Genomic DNA, 19,806 nt, shown 5'->3' with positions numbered 1-19,806 from the left:
CGGGGCCGCGGGGCTCGGGGGCTGGGGGGGGGGCGAGGGGAGGGACCGCGGCGGGGAGGGGGTGGCCGATGGAGCCCGGATCCAGCCGCGGCCCTGGAGTCCCAGGCGCGCCTCTGCGGTGCTGCCTCCCGGGAACTTTCCCGCGAGAGAGCCGCGCGCTCCGGGCTCCGGGAAGTCGGGGTGAGTACGGCGGGCGCGCGTGGGGACCCGATCCAGAGAGACAGCGAGAGACACTCGGGGACCCTCGCGTTCAGATGGGCTCCGGGGTGGGGCAGAGCAGGGAGGGGCGCCAGGGCGCCTCTGTGGTTCTCGGGGAGGTCACTGGCAGTTGCCGGCAGAGGAGGCGGCGCGACCCGCCTGCCAAGTGCCCTGCTGGGGAGAGCGAGTCCTTCAAGCGGCGCTGGTCACACACCCGCTCCACCTCGAAGAGCGTGGGCTGAAAGGGGTGGTGGCCCGAGGAGCTCTACCTCGCAGCCACGACACAAGGAAATGGCTCGAAAGGCCCAGGAGTGACCTTTCTGCCCTTCCCTGCTTGAAACGCCGGAACGAAAGGCCTCGGGGGGTGCGCGAGCGGTAGGGAAGGGCGGGGGAGCCGGGCGAGGCTCCTGGCCTCTCGGCGGGAGCGGGGCCCCCTGCCGGGGCGCTGGCGTCTGAGAGCGCTCGAAGCCACGCAGCCAGAATTTCGGGGAGTCTCGCGTTGGGTGGGAGCTCCAAGGGGCGATCGCTGTGCAAGGGTCCCGGGGGAAGTTGGGGGGCTCATGGTGGCGGGGTAGAAACCAGGAGGGGAAAGGCGCGCGCATTGGAGACGCGGACCCTAGGTGTTTAGGCGTGTCCCTGGGGGTCAGCGGCTTCCAGGCTTTTGCCCGGCCCCTTCCTGCTCCTGCAGCCCGGACAGGTTTGGACCCGGGGTTCCCTACACACCCCGCAGTGGCGATCTCAGAAGCCCCACCCCTCCCAGGAATCTGAGCCCTCGGACGTGGGGCCCGCGCAGTTTCCCGGGTTTTCCGAGGAGGGACAAGCTCTGGGGGCCCAGGGCAGTTCCTTTGCGGCGTGAGGGTCCTGTGGGATCTTTTGGCCCAGTGCCTAAGGCGGTGGTAGAGTTACAGGCGCAGGGAACTGCGGGACACTGGCGGAGGTCCGCACCGGCGGGACCTGGGAGGCCTCGAGTAGGTATTTTCTTCTCGGTGCTGCCGCTTTGTCCCCTGGGCCCGGAGGAGCCCGCTGCTCACCTGCTGCCTGTCTGACCCAGGCCGGTAACTTGCTCCCTTCTCCTGCTGTACGAGCTTTCAGTCCAGACTACAGCAGGCGCTCCTGACCTTTAACAAGGTCCGAAGGGTCCGAAGCTCCAGGGCGTTGGAGCGTCGGGACTGTGCTTGGAGCCGGTGACGCCGGCCAGCCACTCGCAGGGAACCGCACTTTCCCCTGGTGTTGCGCATCCAGGCTCCCCACTTTCCGGCAGTGAGCGCGGGGTTTGGGGCTGCACGCAGCCAAACCCTGCGCCCCGGGCCATCTGCGCCCAGAATCCTGCACCGCACGGTGCTTTGGCCCGCGCAGAGCGGGACTCTAAGTGAGGAGCCAAGACTGCGGGCGATCTCCGCCACCACTTCCCTTTGCGCCCCAAGTGCGCCCCAGCACCTCCCTGGCTTCGGGAGGATTTAGGAGAGGCCCACCCCTAAGGGTTCTGAGCCTCACTTATGGACTCCGGAGAATTCCTCCCCAGCTTGAAAGGCTTACCCAGAGCGCAGAAACATGTCTAAGTGGAAATGGCAGAGCGCTGCCTAGTAACATGAATGGAAACTCTTCTCAAACGAAACTTCCCAGAGTTCACCGGAAAGCGCGCCTGAGCTGACTATCCGGATTTTACCGCGGCGGCTGCTTTTCCGGCGTCCGCGGCGCAGCCGGCAGCGCGTGCTTGGAGTGGAAGCAGGGCTGCTGCGCAGGTAGTGAAGTGCGGTGCTGTAGGGTGTTGGGTGCTGGGCACTTCCAGGGCAAACCCCAGCAGGTAGTGTATTAACCCTTTCCCCAGCGGGCGCTCACCCGCACGCAAGGCTAAGGCCCAGCTCCCCGCCTTTCCACTGAAAGTGCCCCAAGTGCCACAGGTTTCCCAGAGGGAAGGATATTGACGCCCTAGCTTCTTCTATCCCAGTCGGAGCCCCCGAAGCCAGGCGGACGGGGACCTCAGGCTTATGTGGGACAGCAAGAAGTTAGAAGCGCTGTTTAACCTGGAAAAGCACTGAATAAGTGCTAACTGGAGTGATCACAAACAAGGACAATGACCGCAGGTTGGGACATCTGCTAGCAGTCCCTGGTCATAGGTTGGCAAGGAGACACTCCTGCGGTCTGCATCCAGCCTCAAGCTAAGCACCAGTCCCAGGCTCAAGGGCCTGGACACAGCCCACAGCCTGTGCACCCAGGAGCCCAGGTGGCAAGGGGGACCCTGCATGTTGCAGGGAGCCCATAATTCCATCACGCCCCAATCTGTGGGGCGCTCAATCACACCGCTCCCAGTACTCCACATCTTAGAAATTTTCCATTAGGAAACTGATCTGGAGGAAATTTTGGCCCCAGGAGGAAAGGGGAGGGTGCAGACGCCCCACATCTGCTTGGATTTCCCGCAGCTGTTCTTCCCTGGGCTGTGCCCTGCAGCTACCTGAAGCTGGTCCCTAGCGGAAAGATCCCCAGGCCTGAAATTGAGGGGGACTGGAGGTGTCCCCATTCCCACAGGCGCCACAGCGGCTGCTGCAATGGCCCGGGGACAACACAGACCTGGTTGCCCAGGAGGTGGGAGAGGGAAGAGTCCCTCATTCCTGGCCAGGATCTGGAACCTCCACAGTGCAATTTAGGACATCAGCCACCTGAGCAAGCAGAGGCCAGGATGTCCCCGATGGCGGGGATGAGACCCTATTTGATTCACCAGGCCTTGTCTACACAGGCAGCCAGCGCGATGTGGTCTCTTCAGAGACCTCCTCTCAGACCCCTGCTCACGGATGCCACTATTTGGTGGTCAAGAGTCTTTTCTGTCTGAGAGATGGGAAGGATGTGTCAATTTTTCACTCCTTTTTGTGTGTAAGCCAATGAGCTGTCCTCTGTTTTCCCTGGGGTCAGTGCTATGCCCAGAAAGGACCAGAGAATAATTCTAATGCCCCTACCCCACCCCAACCCCAGTTTGGTTTTGCTTTTAACACAGTAAATTCTTCCCCTCGCAGTTACTTCTTTGGAGAAAGTTTGCAGTTTTAAATTGGGAGGATGTCTGGTGATCTGATTACATCACAGTAACCCAGAAAGGGAGGTGGTCTCCTGGAGCTGGGGATTCTCCTTCCTCCTGGGGGCCTCTTGGGGGCCTCCTGGGCCGCTAGACCCTGACTCAGTCGGCTCTCTGGGATTCTGGCAGGGTGCTCACAGGCCTTCCCCTTGAGCTGGTTGTCCAGGGATGGGGGTCCACTATGCACGCACAGTGACTGCAGAAGTCGCACCCTACTTCTCTCAAAACAATGCGTTTAGGGGAACAAGGAGAGTTTGTGTTACTGGTAATTAATTGCAGCTATTAGCAAGCTTGGGGGGAGGGAGCCACAGAAGCTGTGCTCAGCTCCATTTGGGTAAACGGTGGCCACCAGCTTTTAACAAATTTACGCTTACAGAAGGGGTGAGTTCTTTCCTCTGTATTTTCTTCCCTGTCTCCCTCCTAAATTGCCAGGCGTGCACCCCATTTCTGGGGACCACAAGAGCGTGCAGGGAAATCCAGGGAAGGCGGGAGTCTTGGGGTGCTGGCTGCTCGGGGCCCACTAGGTCGCTGCTTTCTCTCCAAGAACTCTGGGCCTGGTGCACCTCAAAATCCCGGGTCGGGGATATGCAGTCCATCAGCTTCTGTCTAGAAAGGATCCTCATGATTCCAGGGACCCCGGCTTGAAAAGGCTCTCTCCGGTGGCACCGAAATTCCTCAGCGGTTACATCAATCACTGCCGCGAGTGCAAAGGGATTAGCTCGTTAGTGACTTCGATGCAGTTCTTCCGAAAACGACCCCCCCCAAATCCTCTGTAAGAACCGGAACAAAACCCATCCACCTGAGATGAGTATTTCTGGGCTTCAAAGACCACACGACCACCATGAGCTTAACTACCCCCCTTCCCCAGCATCTGATAGAATCAACCGGGCCTTCATACCGAGCTGACCGACCGAGGTCCTGAACTGGCACAATTCTAAAGAACGACAAATTCGTTTCTGTTTCATCTAGGGGATCTATTTGCAAAGCAAAAATGTTCCTCTCTTCTAAATTAATCCGTGGGAAGAAGCACGCTCATTGATTCGAGGGTTAAGTGTTGAAAGTGACAGAGAGGCCTATGCGGGCTGGGCTGGCATCTTCAGCCTGGCCTGGGCAGGCAAGGCTGCCCCAAACCCGGGTGTGTGCACCTTCCCGCTTCGTGCGGATTTTTCTTTTTCTTTTTCTTTTTCTTTTTAAGGCCAGCGCGGAAGGTGGGCTTCCTCTGAGGTGTGGTGCTTCCAGGGAACACACGCATTCCTCCCTCCTGGGAGATGAAGGGTGGGGAGCGAAAGTTTCTCACCGCGGGGTGCCCATGAGCCAGGCTTGGGATCCCAGGGACAGCTAGGCCACTTGGGCGCCCCCGGAGGCCGCACCCCGCACGGCCGGGCCCTGAGGCTGCACCCGGGCTTCGCAGCGGACGGCCACATTCTGGCTGGAGGCCGAGGCGTGGAGGATGGGGCCTGGCTGGCTGGCTGGGGGGAGGATCGGTTTCCCATCCCCAGAGGTCTTCTGATTTCCGAGGGAGGCGCTCGGGGTGCCCGGTAGGGGTTCCGAAAGGAATTATTTTGGAGGAACGCGGGGGTCACTCCCCGGCCTTTGAGGCCCGCCACAGGCTCGGAGTCCCCGACGGCGTCAGAAATGCACCCAGCCGGGCAGGCTGACTGCCGAAGGGGGCGCAGAGCCGCGCGGCGTCCGCGGCGCACGCCTGGGGGCGCTGGGGGCGCCCGGCCGCGGGTGCCCACGAGCACGGGCGGGGCGCTCAGTCACGCGCGCGGACGCGAAAGTTCCAGCCTCACGAGAGCACCGCGAGCGCACCTCGCCTCCCCGGCGCCGCCCGACTCTGCAGATTCTTTCCACGCGGGCCGGAGGGAGCCGAGACTGCGTGCGGCCGGCGGGCAGCGGAGACCGGCGGTCCCGGAGCGCCTGCTCCGGCTACTTAGACGCCGCGTCTTGTTGGGGAGCCTCGGGAGGGGCGTCCCTACCAGAGGGAGAAGAGGCCTTCTCAGAGGTGCCAGGGTGAACGCGGGCACCGAGTGAAGCGCTTATTCTCATAAAACGAAAGGCTTTTAAAAACCGTTTTTCTTGAAGGCACAAATAGCTGCCAAGGAAACGTGTGGTTAAAAACTACAAGGTGATTCCAAACCGTGTTTTAGAAAAATATTTTTGGCGTTCACGCCAACAGCCTCTTAATTTTCTCAAAGTCGTAAAGAAATTAATCTTGGTTATTGCACCAGTGCAATTTCCCACTCTGCGGGTGTAGACGAAGACCGCGTAGAACTCAGAGTTCTCCGCGCTGCTCTGCGGAGCCGGGCGGGGCTGAGCCCCGGGGCGCCTTCCGTGGCCGCGCTCAGATTTGCGGCTTTAGGGGCCCCTCTGCTGCCGGTCTCTACCCTCTCTGAGGAGGAGAGGTTGGGGAGGGAGGTGAACCCGGAGCGCTCTTGCGCTCCCACCTTGCCAGCCGGTTACCCCGCAGTTACACCCTGAGATCCTGGTTTCATTCTTTCATTTAATTTCGGGGAGTTAGTCCCATTTGTAGGCTCTGAGCTGGGCATAGCGGGCCGGGAAAGCTTAATGAGAAATCTAACTTTTGAATAAATACGAGCAGGGAGGAAGTTGCCTACCCATGGGCAGCACTGCTCGGTGAACACGTAGGGAGAAATAGCAGATGACTTTTCAGCTTGTTTTCAACTCTCCGCAGTGTCTGGACCAATAGAAAGAGCCTGAGTCACCTTTTAAATAATTTAAACAAAGTTGTGAGTGCTGGGAAAGCCATGTGCGAACTGGCTATAATTCCTCGGTAGCTGGGCTGGGGATCAATGCTTTGGCTACTTACTCAAAAATAATTTATGAAATGTTTACTGAAGTCTATGTAAGATGATTGACCAGCTGCTCCGTTGACAGCTACTCAACTTAATTTGTATTTCTGTTTAGCCTGATGCTGCATTGGTTTTTGGAGAAACTGTCACCTGAGACAAATGGAGGAAAATGGGTGCCAGGTAAGGTACCTCTGCAGAAAAGGCTGGGATTCCAGGGCTAAGTATGTCCCTGTGTCTGTGTATCTCTTCCCACCCATCCACCCAACTTTGTAAAGCTGGGCATGAACCCAGGGCATCCTACACCATGGGCAAGGGCTCAACCACTGAGTTACACCCCTAGCCTGAGAGTGCCTTGTTTGGACCCTGCTTGGTTATTTGAGATCCAGCAGTTCAATTTGCTGAAAGCTAAGCCCATAAATGGAAATTGACTTTCATAATCTTGCATAAACACCTTAATTTCTTCCTTTCAGGAGAAGTACCAGTGATAGAACCCAGGACATCTACAGTGAGTTACAGAAACTTTTTTTTTTTTTTTTTTTTTGAGACAGGATCTCACTAAATTTCGAAATTACCCAGGCTGGGTTTGGACGTGATCCTCCTGCCTCAGTCTTCCAGAGCACTGGGATTATGATTTGTGCCAGCAAGGTTTGTGCCAGCCACTTAGCTTTCCAAGTGTCCTGGATTGATCTATAAAGCAAGAACCTGTCCTCTGTGGCCATAGGAGATTAACAGCTGAAAACCCTCAGCTGAGGTTTATAAAAACAATAATTTTTTTTTGGAATAAGGTCCTGCTAAGCAGTTCAGGCTAGTTTTGAACTCACCGTGTAGCCCAAGCTGGCCTTGGACTCCTGAGAGCTAGGTTTACAGGTGTTCACCACTAAGCCTGGCTAAAAAAGCAATAATTAAAACAGAGAGAAAATTCCTAGCTACAAGAAAAGAACAAAGCTTCCAAGGGAAATGAGAAAATACACAATCATACAAAAATCCTTTGAACAGTTATCTGACAGTGCATGTATTTTTCTGGTTATGTTTGTTGATCTGAGTTTCTCAGCCATCCTTTGCATGTGTGAATCCTGAGATTCCGTCTCAGCAAAGATGGATCTTTGAGGAATCCATGCTTTAAACTTGGTTTTCTGTGTGGGTCATGGAAGCCACTCTACTTTTGATACTTTATTTCATGGTTGTCAAGGGAACCCCGGCTACCATTTCTCAGGGGTGTCTCTGAAATCATCTTTCATAATTAAAAAATGATTTGTAGGAATCGCCAGAAAAAATATGGCATGTTAGACTCAAGCATGTTTTTGAGCCATATGGAATAAATAAAACCATGGTCCTATTGGGTAACACTGCCTCCCACCCTGCCTCTGGCTGTGCCAGGAGGATCTGATACAGATGCATAGATTTAAGAGCCAAGAGATACTTGCATTTTCTCCAAATATTTTATATTGATATGCAAGTTATGGTGTCACTCTTTAAAAGATCCCAGAATAGTACATTCCAAGAGGTGGGTAAGATTACACATAAAGGAAGATCTTTTATCATCTTAGGACTTTTAAAGGGGAATAAAGACCATGGAAGCCATGAGGGAAAGAACCGACTCTGGAACACAGACCTGGCTGTCATAGGCCAGGTCTGACACCTGAGTGATGGGTTTTTGTGCCTTCTAGAGAAATCACCAAGACCAGCTATCCTGCTACTAACCATGCTCTGCAGGAAAAGGCAGTATGTAGAGTTTGCAAGACACTGGTAAAGCCAAGCCTTTCAGCTGGTGGTTATGAACCCTTTGCTGGCAGAAAAGTAGGGCAGGGCTCATAAAGGCTGTTTAGTAGCCTGCCGTGGTGCATGCACTAAGTTTACAGTCTAACTTGCTTTGAGTAGCTAATATTTATGGAGAGAATCAATATTTAGTAAAGCAATTAAGTTATCCAAATGGAAGCAATTGTGCTTGCTAAAAAAAAAGGCTTCCATTTATCCACCTGACAGAATGTGCAACCTCTGGCCGATGCATGGCCCCGCAAATGTATGATTTAAGACTTGGCAGAGCCCTGGAGGCCTCTTCACAGTCACCTGGGTCACCAGCTGATGTGGTGACCCACCTGGCGTGTGAAGGTGGCAAAAGCAGATTCAAGACTGCGTGCTCCAGGCACGTTGCTCAGTTTTATGTACAGTCAAGAGCTGGGCTTGCAAGCAGCTTGCATTTCTGCAGAGAGAGGAATGCAGTGCTTCGGGCTGAAGAGCCCTCTTGTTCTCCCGCACACACTGCTACTCATCCCAGAGACACGGTCAAGTGGCCCCAGTGGCCCAGGCCCCTTGCCAGGCATAAATGTGAGTTCTTGCCTTTGAGGACGTCCTCATCCCTGACAGTGACCTTGACTGAAAATCTGGCCTGCTTATGTGGATGGGGTTCACAGCCTTGGAACTATTCTGTTTCTGGCTATGTGCACGATGGAGATCATGCCTCATACCAAAAAAAGCCTCATGCATGAGATTTGCATAGTGGTTAAGGGTGTAAAATTTGGTGTCAGATCTGGTTTGACCTCTCTGAAAGCTTTAGCTTTGTTATCTGTATCATGGGGATAATAGCAATTTTGTAAGGAGATTGTGAGCCTTAATTTAAAACGTAAATAAATAAAAATTATATGTATATATAAATAATATAAAAGGATCTAGCATACTGTCTGTAAGAAGGAAATATTCAATAAGTGATAGCTATTATTAGTGTATTACCATCACAGTGTCATTTATAGTATTAAATTTGGGGTCTTACGGGCCAGGGATTTAGCTCAGTGGCATAAGTGCTTGCCTGGCAAGCAGAAGGTCATGAGTTCAATCCCTGGTATCCCCTCAAAAATAAATAAATTTGGGGTCTTAATATTTATAACATTAAGTTATGAAGATGAACCATTATAAATGGGTGAATGGGAGTGATTAAAGATTGATTATATTCAATGAAAAGTTAGGCATCTATTAAAAAGGCCTTAAAAGCTTCTAATAGCATGGTATAGTAAATACTTTCCTGTATAAAATCATATTTCCTGGACTCCCTTGCAGCTAGATTCTTAATATGAATTGAATGTGGCCAGTTGAACACACTTGGTGGAGAACTGAGGTGGAAGCTAAGTATCTGCTGGTTTCATGTTTCCTGTTGATAGAGAGGATCCGTGAATAGCTCTGCATGCAAGTGTGTGCGTGTGTGTGTGTGTGTGCACATGCGTGTCTGTGGCAGTATCAGCAGAAGTCCCCGTAGCATTGTTCCAAAGCTGGGAGCCCTACTGTGGTTTTCTGCTCTTGGATCACAGCTAAAGGAGGGTAGCTGGATTGATAGGTCACAGTGGCAGTGCCCTGCCTGTCTGGCCAGTTCCTATAGCCACCTGCGGGGCCAACCTGGATAGTATTCTCTGGTCCTTCTGACAAGTTTGTAAACATTGAGGTCCCTCTGCTAAATCTCCTTTGCTTCAAATAGCTCAGGAGATTTCTGTCCCTAGTGACTAAATTCTCTCAGATGCAACTTGGAATTTATACCAGTCCTAGAAAACTCTGTGATCTTAATCATAATTAAGTAAAACAACAAAACTATGTATAGAATAATACTTGAAGACTCTTCCTTATGACATAGATCATGGGCATCTTTAGTAAAGCTGTGAGTGATCTTTGGATTTTATTTTTATTGTCCCTGGTTAAAACTTTTTAATTTTTTTTTATTTTTGGAGGTGAACGTGAGGAATTGAACCCGGGGCGTCACACGTGTGAAGCATACTCTATCCTGGACCGCACTCCCAAACTCCATTTTTCATTTTTAAAATGGGCCCCTTTTGGACTTATAAACATTCACCACACACCTCATCAGTTAGAGCCTGCAGTTCAGTGGTTTTGAAGCATCACGTACATGCACAATGATCACTGTCCTCAACTTAGAGCATTCTGTCATCTCACAAAAATACCAGGCCTGATGGCTGCTAACCTTGTTCCCCTTCTACCACGAGCCCCAAGCAACCAACTGCTTGTCTGCTTTCTTTCTCCTTTCTTTCTTTTTTCTTTTTGTACTGGGAATTGAACTCCCGACCCTGTGCTTAGCAGGCAGGCACTTGTGCTGCTAAGCTGAGCCCCCGGCCTTTTCTTACTGTGTACTTCAGGCTGGCCTTGAGCTCTTGACCATCCTCCTGCTCTGCCTGCTGAGTGCTGGGATTACAGGCATGCACCACCATGCCCATCCACTAGTCTACCTGCTGTCTCTACGGTTTCTTCATTCTGGATTTTCATATGAATAGAGTCATATAGTGTAGTCTTTTGTGACTGGCTTCTTGCTTAGCATGGTATTTTGGGGGTTCATTCATGTCATATATATTATTACTTTGTTCTTTTTCATGGCTTAGTAATACTCCCTTGCATATATATATATATATATATATATATATGCCAGATTTCGTTATCCATTTGTCTGTTGATGGACATTTTGGTGATCCACCTTTTGGCTGTTAGAAGTAATGCTCCTATAAATAATTTCCTCCAAATGTTATTAAATATCCTAAGTATGTTAAGTATGCTGGAAAATAATTTTGTGGTTTTAGTGTTTGAAACCCGTGGTGCTGTACCACTGAGCTACAACCCTAGACCTTTTTCTATTTTGCAGCTATTCTGAGTGTAGTCTAAATTGCCCACGTTGGACTTGAACTTGTGATCCTCCTGCCTCAGCTTCTGAGTAGTGTTAAGTGACAAGCATGCATCACCATGCTCAGCTAAAAATTTTATCCTATAAAGAAAATCCGACTTAGCTAATAAGTACACAGAAAGGAAGACGATTGTAGATTTATCTTTGCATCACTGAAACTCCACGTCAATCCGCCCTGGAGTCGCTGCAGATGGACCCAGGACGCACAGGGAAGCTCCGGTGTTTGTGCGCCCTCCTCACTCGGTTCCTAGGCTGGTCCTCTGTGCGCGGTCTCCTGACCCGCGGCCTGCAGGTGCTGCCCTTGGACACCACAGGGTGGAACAGGACGCTCGCTGTAAATAGCGTTCGGTGCCCGGTAGCGGCTCGAAGGCCGGCAGGAGGGGGGGGGGCGGCGGACCAGACGCGGTGCCACTTGACGCCCGTTAAAGCTGCCATCTGCTGGGCTGTGGAAACCCGCCCTCTTGGCGTGGGCTCCCTCACACTCGTACGTGTCTTACATCGCCCTGGGCGGAGGCTGCGCCCTGATGAAAGCCAGGACGAAACGCGAGCCGAGTGGCTCCCCTCTGATCTCCTCTCGCCGCCCGCGGTTCCAGCAGCGTCTCTTCCGTTCTGCCCTCTAAAGAGCCGCAGCTCCCTCGCGCAGCTGTAGGGCAGCGCCGGGATTCGGCCCGGCTCGTCCCCACTTGGGCGGAGGCCGTTTCGCCCCGAATTCCTCCAGGCCAGACGCTACGTGATTCGCAGGGCTCGGCTGTAAACCGGCTGGCCGGGCCCAGCGCCCGCCGGAGCAGCAGATGTTCTTGTCTGTCTTGTGGGTCTCTCCTCTCCCCGCGCCGGCATCACACCAGGCACATCTCAAGGGACTCCAGGCACTTCCTGAGCTGTGGCCCCGGAGAGGGTCCCCCCAGAGGCCCCGAGCTGGCCCGGCCGCCGGCTGGCCATTGCTGGGGAAAGCGAAGCAACAAACTGAGTTCTTATTCTCTTCTTTCCTGTGGCCACGGTAGTAGATGCTGGTCTGTCGCGAGGGCATGGAAAATCCCCCCTGGAGATGTCAGAGCTCCCGGCAGGTCCTGCGAAGGGTTAATTTTAGCTTCCAGTGACCGATGCCCTTGTACAATTTAATGGGTCAAGAAGCACGAGCCAGCGGCCGGAGCTTTGGGCCTCTGGAGCGCGCCCCTGAGCGCTGCTCTCCACACAGCACAGCGGACGGGCGCAGAGCCCTTCTGCAGCGCGGAGTCTAGCGCTGCGGCTGGGCCTGAGCAAGACCAGTCCGGCTCCCCTCACAGCTGCAACCCGCAATGCCAAGTGCTCCCCGGCGGCCGTGATAACCGTGGCATAAATCAGCTACGAGCATGGCCCTGGATAGTCTGAAGTGAAAGATGTATGGGGTGAGTACGAGGCACTGAAGGAAATTGTGTGCACAGAGGTTTTCACGACCCGCCTGCTTTTCTTCCTTGTATCCCAACAGGGAGTGGAGTTCCTGACTGAGAACCTCGCTCGGCTTAGGTTGCAATGGTGCCTCAGTTTCCCCAGGTTCCTGGAGGCGGACTCAGGATGCACAGCAGGACCCCTACACCCTTCCGGTGGAGGACAGCCTTTCTGCTCAGGTGGCCTCCTCTGATGCAGTGTGGGCGATCCACCAGTCGGTCTGGTGCCTGCACTTGTACACGTCTCTCGTACCCCAGCTGAAGGACACGTGTGAGCTGCGGCCCCACTCCACATGGACCTGACCACACACAGCACATCTCTGGCGAGTGGCATCCTCGGTGAGCTCTGTGCAACCTTTCAGTATTTTACTGCATACCTCCCTCATTTATTTAGAAAATGTCATGAGAAAAAAAAGCAGAGAAAGAATGTCACAGATCTCATGAATGCAACACAGTAAAACTGGAAGGGAAAATGATCTAGTGACTTAAAACTGTGGATCTTTGGATTCAGCTAGACACTGTTACAGTTCTCAGGAGGAAGCTACCCGGCGGGGGATTGAGTTGTGAAGGAAAAGAAAACAGCAAAGAATCTGAGGTGCTGCAGATCAGAACTACCTGTGGGGTAAAGAGGGGCCACAGAGGGAATCTGCTCTTCTGGGGTGTGCTGTGATACACAGCATAGGGCTGGGGGGATTAGGGTGCAGCGTTTTTCAGGGCTGTGATGACACTGTGGTGTCATCTGTGATCTCCTCAGCATCCATCAGTGGCGGCCTTCAGGAAGGGGGGACAGGGGAGGGGCTCCCGCTGCCTCCTCTGATGGAGCACCCATCCCTCATTCAGTGTCTCACCCAGAACCTCCCCTCTCAACCTGACTCAGCCTCTCCCTGGACGTCCTTACCACTGTGCCAATGCTCAGGAAACCCAGGGATGGAAACTATGTGACACGACATCAGAGGGTCTAACAGCAGGTCTAGAATGTGGGCAGCTTTGGGAAAGATAGTGCCGTTTCCTCACAGGTAAGGGCAAGGGACAGAGGGAACCCCAGGATGGAAAGATGCTCCAGAGGCCCCGGCCATTGGCATGGTGGGCAGCTGTTTGCCCACCAGACTGATGTATAAGAGTGTAGAAGACGACCTGGGCACCTCTCCTTGAATGCAGAACAGCTGCTACAACATTAGTTAAATCGAGTTTTATTTCCTTATACTGCTGTGTACAGAGCTGGCTATGGTATTTCTTTGTCTCTTAGGTAATCTTTGGGGCCATTCTGACAGCCTCACATAGTGCTGTCTGTAAAAGATCTGAGCACAGCACATGGCAGAGCCAGTCAGCTCCAGGAATGTCAGCTGGGTGCCAGACTCAAAGTAAGAGGCTCTGAGTTCCCAGAGAACAAAAGTTTACCTATCAGAAACTAAAGCAGCAGCCTCCTAAATTCAGCCACACACTAGCCCAATCCGGTTATGCAGACTGGTCTTTTTGCTTATCTACTTGCATGTTGCAGAGATGCTTTTCTCCCCACCTGGTGGCCAGCTCAGGTTACTCACCATCCTCAGTGTCACTCATTCTCGAGCCACCCCCTTCTCCACAGGAGAATAAATTCCGGGACAGGCCTTGGATCAGGGCCTTTGTCCGCACTTGGGTTTGGTTTAGGGTCCCTTGGCTGCCCTTAACTTTGAATCTGTCTTGGTGTCTTCCCTCTTGCTGTGGGTTGCTTTGGAGGTGGTGGATTGCAATTAACTTGCCGGGATTCCGATAATGTCTCAATGGGAGTACAAATTTAACTTTCTGGATTGTGAGGAAGATTAGAAAAGGAATTATGACACTTAGATTACAACATTCCATGCTGGTATTACAATATAAGAGAACCACAGGGGGAAGCCTGGTATTCAAGGCTATCAAAGCATCAGTATGGATTTTTCCAGGTACCATGGATGGTGATACGATGCTTCTATGTTTTAAGAAAAGAGTTCTTGTTTTTTGGAAATACGTACTAAACTATTTACACATTTTAAAGAGCTCCGAAAGAGACTGAGTACCTTAGGGTGTTGTAAGAATTTTCATTCTCCAAAGACAGTGCCCCACGGTGCATACATCTCAGCTCGGAGTTCTGCCTGGTGCAGGGCGAACATTCAGGAGAGCAGGGCAGGTGTCAGGAGACTTCCCCAGCTCTGATCCTCTCCTCCTGTCCCAGAGAACACTGAGCCCTCCCCACCCTTTTCCTAATGCTGACTTTACCTGGTTTGAGCCACCGTGTTATTTGCTGGGCCAGGACAAGGTGATAAAGTAAGGCGCTTGTTCAAAAGCAGGAAAGAAGTGACATCAAAGGTACTGAAAAGACAAACTTTTTTTCTTTTTTCCTTTACTCTGCAGTCTGTCTCCACTTGTCACAGTTGGTTAGTTTTGGTCATTTTGTTTGTTGGTGTTTTTGAGTTTCTGAGACAGGGTCTTACTGTGTAGTCCAGGCTGGCCTCACACTAGTGGCAATTCTCCTGCCTCAGCCTCCCAAGTGTGCCACAAAGGCTGACTTGTCTTTGATGATTTAATGTCACTTTCCATTGCGCATGGGGAGGTTTATGTGGCAGATGCAGAATGCACAGGTGCCCAAGCGCGCCACCTTGCAGGATGCCGTGTGCCTGGCCAGCGATGGCTACGTCAATCCAGGCGCCTCTTCCTCCGGCCTGCTACCTCAGCCACATGGACCAGGGACTGTGCCCACTGCACGGGTCACCCTGGATCCCTGCATCGGGGACAGGGGAGAGCCCCAAAGCCAGCTGCTGAGGCGCACACTATTCCTGCCTGCAGGGAACTGCTAGCTGCTGCCCCACAGCCCTGCCGGGCTCTTATTTTCCGTGTTTGTTGCTTTTCTGCCAGCTCTGGCAAACTCCGGAGAGAAATGAGGAGAGGAAGCCTCTTGCAGTGTGCCTGGTCTCGCTGGCAGGTTCAGCATTTCACTGTCAGGTTTGATATTCCTGCCAGGGTTTTTGTCAACATCTCTCACCCCTTTAAATGGGTTCTTTTCTATTCTAGGATCTCCTGGCTTCTGGCATTCCTGTCGAAAAGTTGGTTGTCACTCTCATTCTTGCTGCTTTGAGTGATTTTTGTTTGTTTGTTTTTTCTGTGTAGGGATTGACCCCCGTATCTTTACACCGAGCTACATCTCCAGCCCTTCCAGCTTTTTATTTTGATACAAGGCCTTGTTAAATCGCTAATTGCCCGAGCGGGACTCAAACTAGCCATCTCCTGCCTCAGCTTCCCAAGTGGCTGGGATTACAGGTGTGTGAGACAATGGCCTGCTGGCTCTCGATTTCCATCAGTAACACTGATTTGCCTGGGAAGAATTCATCTTTAGGAAGCCTGGAAATTGGACGCAGGCCCTTGTGCTCGCCAGGCAAGCCCGCCACTGTGAGCAAACTCCTCGGCTGATTCGATCCTCTTTGGAGTTGGCGGAGCATCTTGATTTGGGGTTTTGGTGTCTTGTCAGCTTTGGAAGTTTTTCAGATTAGTGTTTTTTCGAATATTCCTTGCTCCAAGGCAGGGGGATCGCTGGGAGTTCGAGGCCAGTGTGGGCTACAAAAGTTCAAGGCCAATCTGAACTGCATGGAGAAACCCTGTCTCAAAAAGACAAAAAAAAGTTCCTTTCCCCACCCTCTCTCGCTGCTTCAGCACCCTAATTGTTCCGCCGTCACACCCTGGTTCCACCTGTCCCTTCTGCTCATCTTGGCATGGCCCACCCTTGAGAAGACTTGGCCTGGCCTTTGGGCATGTCCCTCTGGGTCTTGGCGTACAGCTTGGCATGGAGCCTCGCCTCCTCCACTCTGGCTGGGGCTGAGTTCTGATTGCTGGGCCGACTTAAAACCGATGACCATGAGTGAGGTCTGGGCTTTTCCGATGCTTAGAGAAAGGAACCCATCCTCTGGGCCTGCCGGGGAGGAAGTCGGAAGTCCCGGCCTCAGCAGGAGTGAGGGAAGGACCCTTCTGCCTTGTGCCTCCCAAGCCCCCTACAGCCCTGGGGACCCAGGTGTCCTTGATCTCTGCTCCATGGTCCCGTGGCCATTGTCCGGGTCTCTGTGTCCCCTCCTCTTACAAGGACACCAGTCAGATCACTTTGTGAGGCCCCAGGAAGACGAACGGCTCCTGTCCACCGGGCATCTTCCCACAATACGGCCACCCGCCTGCTTTGGTGTTCGCTGGCCTACAGCAGCTGTGTATGTGTAAGTCAGCACAGGGGCAGGAAATACCTCGAGCAAAATCCACACGGAACGTCACTTTCCTCTCTCTGCACTTCTCTCCCGCCTAGCATTTTTGCTTTGGAGTTTAGCTGTCTTGCTAAGTCTATATTTTTTTCTTTCCAGCCCACCCAGTGCTACCGACGCCGGCTCTGCTCACCTGACTGTGGCCTGTGTTCAGGCTCCTGTGGGAGAAGCACCAGCTGCGGGCTTACCTCTTGGGGTCTCCTTCCCCTGGGATCCGTCTGGACTCAGCCTGGGACACTGCCCTTGGCCGTTTCCCAGCTTCCGCAGTTGTCCTGAACGCACAGTTTGCCAATTTGTCTTCATGGAGAGAAACAGAAGTCTCACCGGGCATTTCTTTCTCCCAGGCTCACGTCCGCAGAGCACAGGGGACCGGCTCAGGGGCCTTCCTGTCGGTTTACACGAGGTCGAGGTCAGGCTAAGGGAAGTGCTTCAGCACTGCGTGACCTCGGGGAGCCCCACCTACTGTAGAGTCCTGCGGCGCCTGTTTCTTCCCATGGCTTGTTTCCTTCCTCGGATTCATTTGAAAGTAAGTTGCAGACCTCATTCTCCTTGTACCCCAAATTCTTCATTACACATTTCCCAAAACAAGCCTTCAGTGCGATCACTGAGAATAGGGCATTTGCTGTTCAAACACTAATGTTACCTAAGCCAGTGCTTGTACTGGAATTCTACCAGTTTCCCCGGTGACACCCTTTATCACAATCCTGCCACACACACACACACACACACACAGGCCCAGCCCAGAGCCGCGCACCGCCCACGGGCCCGTCTTATTATTTCACCCACTCTTCCCCTTCAGTCGGAGGGTCCTCAGGATCAGTTCCCCTGATGCTGCTTAGCCAGGGGCTGTGTTCTCAGCACTTCCTGGCAAACGGCACGGGATCTTAACTTGCTGCATCACTGTTCATTGTAATCCCAAATACTGAGTATCATAATCCCTTTTCCTGTTTTCCTTAAAATCCAAAAGGTTATATTTGTAATCCCCTTGAGACGTGATTGGAATCCCGGCAAGTTAATTCCAATCCACCACCTCCAATACAACCCACGGCGAGAGTAAAGACACCAAGACAGATTCCAACTTAAGAACAGCCAAGGGGTCCTGAGTCCAATCTCCGTGAGGGTGTGCAGAGAGGCCCTGATCCTAGGCCTCTCCCAGCATTCCTTATCTTGTGAAGAAGGGGCGTGGCTCCAGGATGAGTGACAGTGAGGATGGTGGGAATCACGTGAGTAACCTGAACTGGCTTGGCAGGTGGAGAGAAAAGCATCTTTGCAAAATGCAGGGAGAATGACATGCAAAAGGATCAGTCTGCATAATACAATTCAGGTAGAAATTGAATTGTTGTTGGATGCTGATGCTTCAGTTACTAATATGTAAACGTTTTTTTTTTCTTTTTTCTTTTTTTTTTTTTTTGGTCTTTTTCGTTTTTATCGGTACCAGGGATCGAACTCAGGACTGCCTGCTTGCAAGGCAGGCGCTTATGCCGCTGAGCTAAATCCCCAGCCCCACTAATATGTAAACTTTTGTTCCCTGGGGACTCAGAGCCTCTTACTTTGAGTCTGGCACCCAGCTGACATTTCTGGAGCTGACTGGCTCTGCCATCCCTTGTGTGTGGATCTTTTACAGACAGCACTATGCGAGGAACAGGAGGCTGTCAGACTGACTTCAAAGATTACCCATCAGTACTTCAGCCGGCCTTACTTGCATTGCTTAGAGCCAGTTGAAGAGAAGAAATACCAGCGCCAGCCCTGTACATATCAGTATATGGAAATAAGACTCCATTTAACCAGTGTTGTAGCAGCTGTTCTGCAAGCAAGCAGAGGAGCTTGTGTCGTCTTCTACAACCATCACTGTTGGATTCCATCACTGATGAAGCTGACATCTGCTGGCATTCCCTGCTGTGCATTTGCTCCAGTTCCCTTTGCAGATGGCGAGTGTTTCTGTGGGGACTTTGAGACTCATGCAAACACCATTCCTCATAGACACTACCGAAGGTAGTGTCTGTGTATCACCCCTCCCTCCCCTTCCTGCCCTCCTTCTCCCCCTCCTTCCCCTCCCGCCCTCCCTTTGTATCACCTGGTTTTCTTCCCACTTGGCGAAGCCAGTCTTCAGGTACCTTCTCAGAAGGGACGTCTCGGGGACGCAGGTCTGAGCCTGCGTGACAGTGTCTCCCTTGGGAAGAAGGAGGCACCACTCCTTCTTGAATGGCTACTTGGGTTAGTTACACAGCTCTAGGTAGGAGACTCTTTGCAGCCTTTGTTTTACTGTCTCCCAGTGTCCTGTGCTGCTGTTGAAAAGCTGCTGTTATTCCAACTTATAAAATCTCCTCTGAAATATTTTAAAACTTGTTTCTAGAAAGTTTTTTGGTGGGAAAAGTGTCTCCCATTTTGGTGCTGGGCACTCTCTGACCTGGTCAGTCTGGAAAAGCTTGCTCCTCAGTGGTTGCAGTGTGGGTTCTTTTTCCTTTAGTAATCTATTCTCTGAAGAAAATGTGGCATATGTACATTGTGGAGTACTAGTCAGCCATAAAAAAGACAAATTTGAGTCATGTAGGAAAGTGGGTGCACCTTGAGACCATAGGTTAAATAGTATGTGAGTTTTCTTATACAGTAAGAGAAACCCAAAGTATAAATAATTTAAGTAACAAAATAAAAGACAGATGGTAGGAAACAGGAAGAGAGACCTTTTGGAGAAGAGAAAGGTATCTAGGGATGGAGAGATAGGGGAGGGAAGTAAAAAAACTGAGATGTGATACATATGTGTACCAACTTCCCACTGATGAATGTGTTCACTTTGTACCATAATCATGTACTAATAAAAATTGTTAAACTTAACTTTTCCTCTCCATATTATTATTTTTCTCTAGACCTCCTTTTCTTGGGTGTCGCCTTCCACACTGAGCGTTTTATTTTGTTTTACTATTCTCCTCTTGTTTAGCTGCTGTAGTCCACTTTCTGGAACAATTTTTGAATCATTTGCAGCCAGACCTTCGGGTCCCCGTTTTAGCTAGCGCCCATTCCTTCCCAGGAACTCACCCTGCCCTTCGGTTAGGCCCTTCGGTCTCTCATCCTGTCTCGCACATGCATCTTACTGTCTTGGGGAGTTTGCCCTGCGCTCTTTGAAGTTTTCTTCTGCTGCTGGAGTTTGCTTTGCTCTTCTTTCCCAGCCGTCTTGTTTAGGACCGTCTCACTCTGGGACAGAAGAGAGTATCTCTCATTCGTGAGGCCCCCAGTGCCAGTGAAGGGCATGGTGACAGGAAGAGGACACAGGGCCAAGGCTCTTCCACATGTCGAGGGGCCCAGGAGAGCTCGGGGAAGGGGAAGGGAGACACGAAGAATAAAGGTGTGCCAGGCGCAGGGGCCTGATGACTTCAGGGAATGGAAACATTGC

The 19,806-nt window shown here is 52.0% G+C and overlaps 1 protein-coding gene across 9 annotated transcripts; it reads left to right on the top strand.

Annotated features, from left to right (window-relative positions):
• The first annotated feature begins 48 nt into the window (after positions 1-48).
• On the top strand, positions 49-19,250 carry LOC106026279 (uncharacterized). 9 transcript variants are annotated; one of them, XR_010039274.1, is made up of 7 exons: positions 49-180; positions 6,191-6,255; positions 6,546-6,580; positions 12,210-16,376; positions 16,518-16,944; positions 17,386-17,641; positions 18,043-19,250. XR_010039274.1 is itself a non-coding variant. In XM_063224490.1 (7 exons), exons 5-7 carry the CDS (start codon positions 15,763-15,765, stop codon positions 17,473-17,475), a joined length of 1,131 nt encoding a protein of 376 aa, XP_063080560.1. In that variant the 5' UTR covers positions 49-180; positions 6,191-6,255; positions 6,546-6,580; positions 12,210-12,507; positions 15,289-15,762; the 3' UTR covers positions 17,476-19,250. The 9 variants fall into 9 exon arrangements, 7 of the variants coding, with proteins under 7 accessions (XP_063080560.1, XP_063080558.1, XP_063080554.1 ...); XM_063224490.1 differs by having other exon boundaries at positions 12,210-12,507; positions 15,289-16,376; positions 17,386-19,250; XR_010039275.1 differs by having other exon boundaries at positions 12,210-12,507; positions 17,386-19,250.
• The last annotated feature ends 556 nt before the right edge of the window (positions 19,251-19,806 follow it).

Source organism: Cavia porcellus, unplaced genomic scaffold, assembly GCF_034190915.1.
Source record: "Cavia porcellus strain 051 isolate PalLab524CR breed Dunkin Hartley unplaced genomic scaffold, mCavPor4.1 scaffold_15, whole genome shotgun sequence".
In the NCBI taxonomy this organism is placed as follows: domain Eukaryota; kingdom Metazoa; phylum Chordata; class Mammalia; order Rodentia; family Caviidae; genus Cavia; species Cavia porcellus.
The sequence above is the reverse complement of the archived record's forward strand: the minus strand, read 5'-3'. Positions and strand labels throughout refer to the sequence as shown.

Coding starts and splice junctions, on each gene's coding strand:
- LOC106026279 (XM_063224486.1), top strand. CDS start 15,763: ATGGAGAAACCCTGTCTCAAAAAGACAAAAAAAAGTTCCTTTCCCCAC. Junction 16,377..16,517: donor CCTACAGCAGCTGTGTATGT/GTAAGTCAGCAC, acceptor TTTTCTTTCCAG/CCCACCCAGTGCTACCGACG. Junction 16,945..17,385: donor TTCCTCGGATTCATTTGAAA/GTAAGTTGCAGA, acceptor AAAATCCAAAAG/GTTATATTTGTAATCCCCTT.